Source organism: Ceratosolen solmsi, unplaced genomic scaffold (genome assembly GCF_000503995.2).
Source record: "Ceratosolen solmsi marchali unplaced genomic scaffold, CerSol_1.0 scaffold7, whole genome shotgun sequence".
Classification (NCBI taxonomy): domain Eukaryota; kingdom Metazoa; phylum Arthropoda; class Insecta; order Hymenoptera; family Agaonidae; genus Ceratosolen; species Ceratosolen solmsi.
The window spans coordinates 17,782,897-17,793,315 of record NW_011948413.1 but is presented as its reverse complement, the minus strand read 5'-3'; the positions used below and the strand labels follow the sequence as shown (position 1 = coordinate 17,793,315).

The 10,419-nt window shown below is 30.7% G+C and overlaps 1 protein-coding gene across 1 annotated transcript in view; it reads left to right on the top strand.

Moving 5' to 3' along the window:
- Window positions 1-205: 205 nt before the first annotated feature.
- Window positions 206-10,419, top strand: part of CAP (Cbl-associated protein) — a 16,526-nt gene continuing 6,312 nt past the window's right edge. The window contains exon 1 of the mRNA XM_011506361.1: window positions 206-1,488. Within this exon, the coding sequence (XP_011504663.1) occupies window positions 633-1,488 (856 nt within the window). The 5' untranslated portion in view covers window positions 206-632. The remainder of the gene's footprint in view (window positions 1,489-10,419) is intronic.

Below are 10,419 nucleotides of genomic sequence, written 5' to 3'. Positions count from 1 at the left end.
TGCGCCGCAAATTCTTCGCTGAAACACCAAATAGCAACAATTCTAACAATAACAATAGCGGTAGTAACAAAAACAGCAACATCAACATCAGCATCAACAACAACAACAACAACAACAACAACAACAACAACAACAACAGCAGCAGCAGCATCAGCAGCATCAGCAGCAACAGCAACAGCAACATAAGCAGCAACAGCAAAAACAACAAGAGCAACGACGACAACGAGAACAGCAACGATAATAATGGGAATGATAATTGCCGCAGACAGGCATTTGAAAAATTTCAATTATCCGCAAATCGCAATACGGATTTTCCAAAAGTTGGCTTGGGATTTGGTAGTACGGAGACGTTGACAAGCCAAAGCAACCAATCAGCTGGTAGTAGTACCGACGGTCGAAAGTCTCGCGCGGATTTCGGCAACACTCCGGATTCTATCGATTATAGTCAGAAAAAGATAGATCCACTGTCGCAAAAAATTGGATCCCTTCCTATAACGTACTTTGGCACCGAACGTAACGGAGGTACGTGGCGAAGTGCGACTCATCGATTATCCTTGAACGACACTGCGAGCCGATGTTTCAAATCGCTGCAGAGGAAAGGGACTCGTGGGAAGGATGTGACGACGCAAATAATGAGAAGAACGTCGACCTCGATGATTTGGGATGAAATATCGAAATCATTTGCCGAAGCAAATGAGCAAATCGAGAGAGACTTTCGTAAGTCATTGCCGACATTGTCGCATTCCGAGTCCATTAGCTCAATAACTCGAGTGTCTATCGATGGTTCCGCCATGGATCTGCCTATGGAATCACAATCTCACGGAAGATTCAGTGACGATTTAGGAAAAATATCAACCATCACGGAGGATCAACGGAATGACGATCAAGACTCGAAATATTTTGCGAGTTACGTTCGCGTTACCGATTCCTCGGACGCTGAGTCCAAAAGTACCTCGCCTTTGATAGTCGCGCAATGCCGCGCAGATAAAAATATCCCAACGTGTCTGGATCTTAATAACGTCAGACTGAAGCATAGAAGCTACGAGGGGTTGGAGCATAATTTTTTACTTAATATTACGAACAATGAGCCGCAATCCTTTTACGAGTCTTGGCGAACAGTGGAGGTAGACTCGAAGATTGAACGAAGTCGGGAGAATCTTCTGAAGAATAGTAGGAGCCTCTTGGAATTATCCTCTACAATGTCACCGGCCATTTTATCGCCTCACAACCGTCGCGAAACAAAGATCGAAAGAATGATAAGACGCAGAGGGCAGAGCTCGTTTAATAAATCATGCACAGACCTCACTACCATGGACGATGACAATAATAAGCTTTTGTCGCCTAGACTTGTGGGTAAGGCACTCACGGGCTCGAAAGAAAGGATCTTAGATGACGGCGATCGAGATTGGAAGTCTGCGATCGCCAGGACGTCACCGGATAACAGCGCCGGAACTACGCTTCCGTCGGTCTACGGACCGATACCGTACAGTTTTTTTTTTTTTTTTTTTTTTTTTTTTTTTTTTTTTGTTACGATCACCCGCTATCTTTGCTTTGTGTGTACTGAGATGATTTTCAGACAGGACCCGTTCAAACTGTTACGTTCTAATTATTTCCCGATAAGACTTGCATGATTGACCTACAAACGAGGACTTTACACGACTTACAACTTTTTAATTTTCAAATCACATCATCTTATGATTTTAATATTGAAATTCGAATAATTCATATTATATTGGTGAAATTGAATATTCAAAATAATTAACTTTATAATTGCCACTGATTCAAAGATATAATTATATTTATCATATTTCTTATTCAAAGAAATTTCACCTTATTTAACTTGATGGACATGTTACGTCAAGGTTATCCTAACCTGTTTGAGTATCTTTAAGTAAGTTCATTGGTATTTCTTGTTTTAATTTTATTAGAATAAATACCTCCTGAATTTATGAAAGCATAAACAAGAAAGTTTAAATTGAATACAATTTTGTTCAATTGATTTATTATTTCATTATTATGTAATAACTCGTACGTGGTGCGTGCGCATCGTGCGCGTGGTGCGTGTGCGCATCGTGCGTGGTGCGTGCGCATCGTGCGTGGTGCGTGCGCATCGTGCGTGGTGCGTGCGCATCGTGCGTGGTGCGTGCGCATCGTGCGTGGTGCGTGCGCATCGTGCGCGTGTCCGTGCAAGCGTGGTGCGTGCATGAGTGTACGTGTGCATGCGTGTGCATGCACGTGTGGGTGCGACACATCTGCATATACACCACATTTAATCAATTCCGTATATTTTTTATCATCAAATGTGTGAATTTCTTAATTTAAATCGTAACGATAGAATCTGTAGGTATTGTTACCGAAATACTCTATTTTGATTATAAATGCATTTTCAGTGATTAAAGTTTATTTGTCTAATGAAATGTATTTCAACGAATCAATACGGATAAACAACTCATAGTTAAATAGTAGTTTAGTAATATTGTAACATTAATTTTTAATATGAGAACTTCTTTTTTTCAACTTATAAACAATGTAATATTTTTTTATCTTTTTAAATTTTTAATCATATGGTTTTAAAAGGTAGAAAATTACACGAGTAACCGTTGTATTAAAATATATTTAAAGTCTACACTTTTAGTGCATCGAAAATTTGATAAAATGTATTATCATTCTTTTTCAGCTGAAATATTTTATCTTCTCTAAATTGCACGAAATATTACTCATTAATACAGAAAATTTAAATAGATTACAATACCTTCAAATTAGTACTGTTACTTTTTATTTAATGATTAAGAAATTGTTATAAAGTGCAATAAATTTTCCCATTGATTTATTAATTAATGAATTGATTACGTATATAAGATACATGTCTCTTTATTCAATAATTTATTAAATGATCATATATAGTTATACAAATATATGTGTGAGCTCAATTAATGGTCAAACGTATTTTGGTATATCAATTTTATATTCACATTTACAATGTGTAAATTGAATAGCTTCCACCGGTGTTAACTAGAATATATTTAATAATTATTAGCATTCATTGAATTATTATTTTGAAGTCCTTTAAAGAAAAGCAAAAAAAAAAACAAAGAAAACACAACTACAAACAACAAACACAAGCAATTATAAAAAAAAAAAGTCAATATTTATTTGAGAAATATTTATAGCACTAAAAACCGTGGATTTCACTCTCATTTTAACTCGTCAGCAGTAAATCAACAAAAAAAAAAGGCAAAATAGTTGCAAGACGAGCGAATCGATCAGCCATTACAAAACCTATTAAGCTTCCATCGGCAGGATAAACTAAAAAACAAACTTTCTCACCTAGCAAAGGTGGATTAACAGATTAAATGAGAGATTATTCGATTACGTACGCAGGACTCGGCGGTCTTCATGGATGCTTCGGTGCCTGTCGAGTCACTACCACTCGACAAAAACTGGATGGTACTCGTAAAGCACCTGCTTCACTCTCCCTAGAATTTTCACGCGCTGCCGGTCGCACGGAGAGCGCCGAATTCTCTCGGCCTGGAAGCGTTTATGGCGCGTGCTCGAGTGTTTTTGATCCTTTCTTTTTTATACCGGCTATTTCAAGGAACGGACCGAGATTGCGCCAGGGATATCAACCCCCGGCCACCCCCACCCCCCCCCCCCCCACCCTCCTGCCAACCACCAGTCCATCCCAAAAAAAAACCCACCGAACTCCCTTCTTTCTCGTTATTTCCTTATTTTTCTTCATTGGTTTTTCACTGCGTCGTCCCTGCATAAACAATTGTTCGTTTCTATCCTACCATGGTATTGTTATGCTAAATCATACGTTCTAAATGAATAAAATTGTACATTTTTGCTTTTATTTCACTGAAGATAATAATGCTTGATAATAAATGTCTTGCTTTTTCTGGCATTTCTTGGCGACTGTATTTGGTTTAAAGGATAAAAAGCATCGATTTATTGGATTATGCATTTCAGTGGTATAATATATAGACAAATATTATGACTTCTTGGAAATTTGTTTAAGCTACGATTACAAACATATATAACTAGAAATAATATTTTTATGTCATATGCATGTCATATGCGTTGTAGCTGAATTCTTATGACAGTGCCGCATTATTTTAATCAATTGTAATCTCTTTCCAAAATTTCTATATTTTAATAACAAATCTGATAAATACTCATAATATTCCAAGAAGAAAGTCAGAGCTTATTCAGTCAGAGCTTTATTTTATTGTTACGTTTTTGTAAATAATTATCCAATTTGAGGTAGATTGTATTGTTGAATAATCACGAAGAAACTACTATTTCCAAAACAAACGTTCTATATTATTCAAATATTTATAAAATATATAAATTAATTTTGATAAATTATGAAATTATAAAATAAGAATAATGTTTATTTACTTCGTTGTTATTAAATTTTTATAGGAGGATTTTATTACGAGATTTTTTTTTACGCTTATCACTTGATAAGTGACACTTTCTTCTTCATTCTTTTTTCTTTTTTTTTTTTTTTTTTTTTTTTTTTTTTTTTTTTAATTTAAATATGTTTAAGTAGATAAGGTTCGTGCAATTAGATCAAAATAAAATTTAATATTCGTTTTTCCTATAAGTCCAAGAAACTATTTGCGTATATATAAGAAAATTTTTTTTCTACGCTAAAATTCAAGATTCATAAATAATCTTATCTCGATTCTTTTTTTATAAAGTCCATAATTCTTTATGAAGTGCGTAAACATTAGATTGAAGCGAACTTTTGATTAATGTGGAATTAAGTTTGAGAAAAACTATCCAACGTTCATGAGATAACTTTATGTCTAAATTTTATCAACATCATTATATTTTTTACTCGTTTAATCTACTTAACAATTATATTTCTCAAGTGCTCTTTCGCATAGAGTTTTTCAAACTTAGTCAAGTGATTTTTGTCAGCAAATTTTACAAACTCCATTGATAAAAATAAATATTAAAATTCTAGGGCTAAATTAAGGCAGCGCTCGTCTCCAAGAATTCACGCCATAAAAGCCAATGCTTACAAGTATTAATAGAAATTCTTGTTAGAAGTGTTCTGCGAAGTCTATACAATTACAATACAGTTACACGAATGCTACGAACACTTGACAATTGCAAGATTGAAATTAATAAAAATGAAAAAGAAAGTACAATGATATGATATTTGGGTAAAAATGAACTATTGTTTCCAACGATTGGAGAATATCTTGGTAATTAATAATCTTCATTAGAAACGATGAGATAAAACTTGATATTTCCATTTAATTACATCTAACATTGTATTCTGTGTTGTTACATTATGGCAAATATCAGTGAAAAACTACCATTTATTTACAAGTAGACTCGATTGTTAAATATAAATGCTTGACTGTAAATGAGGAAACAAAAAAAAAAAAAACATGATCAATAGGAAAATTTTTCAATTTCAGTAGCCAACAGAGCACAATAAATAATTGATTAGAAGATACATTCTATGACAAGTACATATTATCGATTAGAGAATGTACAATGGAATTTGCAAAAGTTAAGCCTCCCTAAAATTTGTTTATTTACGGAAAGCTTGGGTAAACTGTTAATTGTACATGAGCTCGTCTTTATCGTCACTTGCGCGTACAGCACGGCGTCATTATTTTGTCAACTTAGCATACCAAAATAATCGCAATCTATCCCATCCTCCAAAGCGGAAATCTTAACGAACAAGAATGCAAAACGTTGTGTACGACATGCCTGATGACTCGCTAACGCTCGTCCAATTATTAATACACATAAATATGCGACGGCATCTTGACCCGCAACGACGACCCGAGATGTCTGCTGGGATTTTCGGTATTGCGCGCGTTTGCGCATGCGCAGTGGCTGCTTTTTGAGGCTTGAGCTTTTGCTGTCGCAAAATGAGTTTTCGGCTCCAGTCGCGACACTGCCACTGGCGTCAAAGCTACTTACTACTTTTCCGGTAATTCCTTACTTATTCTTGAGCTTGCGATCGATTATCTATTGCAAAGTGTTGAAGTCGAATTGTGCAAAATTTTCTGTGATACGATACATGTGTTTGTTAAGTTTGCCTTTTGTGTGCGATGGTATTTCATTGAAATTGTTTTTCACCTTTTGTTATTAATATCAAAGGCATATTTTATATTGCAAATTTTTATTAATAATAACAGGGTTTTGTCGTTTATCCTTCATACACTATAATAAAATGACATTTCACAAGTATCCATAATTGATTTGAAACCAATAGTGTTGTGCAAGATGTAAAGCATAATATTATGTTTTTTAATACACTTGGCGTATATTTAAAAAGATCATACTTGACAAAATAATAAATTTCTCTCTGCGGTTCACCACATCAGTTTTTAGTTTTTTTTTTTTTTTTTTTCCTTATTATTCCAACTAACCAACATAATTTATTATGAAATAATAATTGCGAGCGTCACCGCTTCTTTAAAGTCATCGTCTTCGCATATACACTGAAGAACATAAGTTGATGTTCAAAAGTGCATCGTATTAGGAAACACAGTAATGCGCATTTATCTTCTGTGCTGTAATCAAAACATGTTAAATGAAAATGGAATTTCAGTAATGAATGTTCCAAATTAGTGTAATTATAGTGAAGATTGGCATTATAAATGAACTCTCATTTCAAATGTATATTTTAATTATCTATAGAGCAGAATCAATAGTACATTCATCAAGATACTATTTATAAGTTGATAATATTTTTAATTTTTTGAAAATTACAGATTAAAATTACATGCATATAATTGTATTTGAATATTATCCAATAATTTTTAAATTATACATACATACATATATATACAATATTGTTATTTATAATTCTATACTATTAATATACAATTATATTGTACTAAGTGTAAAAAATGTTCTTATAGAAATCAGTGAAAAGAAGAAAAGAATGGAGAATGATTGTATCAAAGTAAATTTTGATTTTAATTTTATTCTTGAAGAAGGTTCGTAATTGTAGGAGGCAGAAAACAGTTATATCGTGATGCACAACATTGTGGGTTTCAATATACACAGTTTCAATCGGAAGCCTTAAAAAGATAGTTGAACTACTTAAATAGGTAGACGTTCATGTGGGTCAGTTATCCAAGATCTTAGTTTTTTTTTGCGCACACATTTATTTAAGAAAGTATCAATGATTCATATGACTTTGCTAATAAAATCTCGATGTCAGCGGAAAACAATGGATAATGAACTAAATTTTGTAGTCCATGGTGCTTCCTATGGTAGCTTCACGATTAGTCTGATAAAAATAGAAGAACCGTTTTAGTTTCCATTGTAAAAGTGATGTTATTGTTTTTTATTTATTATTATTTTTTAAATATAATTGTATTTTAAATTGTTTTTAATACTATTGTTTACCAAGTTTCTTTACTAGTTGTATAAATTTTAATAATTTCATAGAGTTTATCTCTTTACATGCCCATAATAACGTGGGAATTAAAATAATTTTTTTTTTTTTTTTTTTTTTTTGTGAACAATTAGTATCAATTAATAGTGCACATTTCGAATATTCTAAAGTTTTATACGAGTTTATGTAGTGATGTAAAACATTTACTAACAAGAAAGTGTTTTGAATTTAGTGAAGCTTCATAGTTTAAACGATAAGTCGCCGGCAAAGATTAATAAAGCTATATCTTGTAAATCATATAATTAAAGTAATTTGTAACTGTTATTTAATACGTAAGAGCGTATTGACAAATTATTAGCATACATTGGGCAGTTAATATTCAAGGTATTCGCACATTATTCTTCCAAGCTTATTTTAACTTGTAATAGGTAAGAAATATTCTCTAAATAAATAGATATTCGTGTATGTGCTTATCGGTTTTTTGTATATATAATACACAGTCTGTGTATTTCAGTAATAAATATTGAAATAAGATTATGAAGAAAATTAATTTTAATAATATTTACGTTTAAATTGAGAAGCAGATGAGAAGAAAAATTTTCAAAATATTTTAATAACTCAATTTTTTTATAAATTATTCTTTATTAATTTTACTGTTCTTAATTATATTAAAACATTTTATACGTAATAATTATGTATATAAAGTTATAATATACGCATTATTGTAATAATATCGTAACATGTTTTATATTAAACAAATAAATAAATTATGCACTGTAATAATATTTTGATGTATTTTAAAATCTTCATATAATTTTTCATTCAATATTTTCATATTTTTATTTGTACTGAAAATATTTCATTCGATTTTTCGTTGAAATTTGTAATACAACATAAAAGAATGTTTTATTCATAATAAAAAACATTGCGAAAATTAAGTATTTTTTTCTTGACGCATTTCGTAATACAAACATTAATTTCCTTTTAATAGACAATTAAATTATTAAATAGTTTATTATAAAATAATAATAATTATTAATGTATAGATTATCTTAAAAGTAATTGTATTTATTAAACTATTGTATTATTTATCAAATTGAAAAAAAAAAATTATTTATTAATAATGAAAAGTATGCTAAATATTTAATTGAAATATTTCATCAATCACATATATGTTAGTTTTTTCATGAATAAAGAAATGAGAAAATTCATTAATAATTAAATAAATAAATGTATATGTATAGTATGAATATTAAATTCAAGGGAAGATTATACAAGTTAATAGTATGAATATTATAAAATTTTCTGTAATAAATATAGTTAATTACACACACACACACACACACACACACACACACACACACACACAAATTTATGGTTATACTAAACATTTTTTAATTCAGCAAATAAATATATACAATTTTCTGCATTTGCAAAGAAAAAGGGGAATATTAAACATTTCTTAATATATTTCATATTCTCTCAATTAGTAATTTTAACTCTATAAGCATTAAAAAAAAAACTTCAATTTATACATATTCAATTTTTATTATTCACATTTAGCCATATTAATCATTATATTCGTTGATGGTGAAAATGAAATCTTTATTCATTCATCTATTGAAATGTTTTTGAAAATACGTAAAGTTATAATTTATAGTAGCCAATTATAATGATTCTATATCGTTATGTAATAATTAAAAATATTCGATTAACAATGCAATAGTGTTTTCAATATAAAAATTCTAACACTATTTATAATTATTTAAATTAATTTGTTCATCTTATTATATTAGAAAAAAGAAGTAAAGAAAATTTTCATCAATACATACTAATAAAGAATTATAAATGAAACAGATTAAAGATGCTTTTGAAAGTAATGATATCACCAAAATTATAAGCCATTTAAATATTGTTATTATAATAAATTAATTTTTATTGACCTATCGTATTAATATAATTTTATGAGTCGTATTTATCTTGTGTTTCGATTCAGCTTTAATTTATTTCGATATTAAAGGGATCTGTCGTTATGAAGGGATATTTTACTCGTCCCCCATTCTGTGTAGTAACGTCTGCGCGATGATTCTCGCAGACTTTTGTTTGCCAACCAGCCAGACGCAAATAGAAACCTAAATGAATATACGTGTGAATTCCTCTCGTTGCGCATTCATCAATTGTAACCAATTAAGAGGTTCTGCCAGAATACACTGGAATGATGCGACTGCGTATGCATTGCAATTTTTTGAATGCTAACATATTAAAACCCAATCAATTTCTATTCATACGAGTGCGCTTTTTATACTCAGATTTCAGATCATGAAGATTCTAGTTGTAGCGAATGTGAGACTGATGGAATGAGATAAATGGAATGTTCGTTGCCATCAAAGATAATAAAATCTAAGCCAATACTGAGATTGTGAAACAATTTTTGTTTATAAATAGGAAAATTGAATGACCTTGAGTATTAACGTAGACTCGAGTTAAACTGGAAAATTAAGCTTTCTTGACTTTTTGAAAAGTCAACTAGCGTGATAAATTATTTTTATATTCAATTTGATGAAAATTCAGAATGTTGCATAAAACAATAAGATAATTAACGAAGGTTTTTCAGTTATTAGAATTTATCGTTTATTTTATAGAAGATTAAGCTTGAAAAATTTCTGTAAATTTACATAATTTGATTAATAAAACAAATGAGTATTGATAGTTTAATAAAGAGATGAGTAAGCACCAGTGCATGTCTTATTATATATTTTACACCGTCTACTTTAAAGTTTACGGATAAAGAGCACAGCGGAAGTAACGCAAAAAGTTCGAGTTAACGAGACATTAATGGCGCAGGCTACGAGAAAATGTAATATTTTGTTAAACTAATGCTTTCCTTTAAATACCTTGTGAAGAGCTTTATAAAAATTTCATCTGTGTGCTTCTTCTTTCCCGTATTTTCTACATTATAAACTTATCGATAAACTATTGTTAAAGCTCTAGAATTGTGTTCATTAGCTGGGATCTTAATTTCCAAAGATTTATTCCTG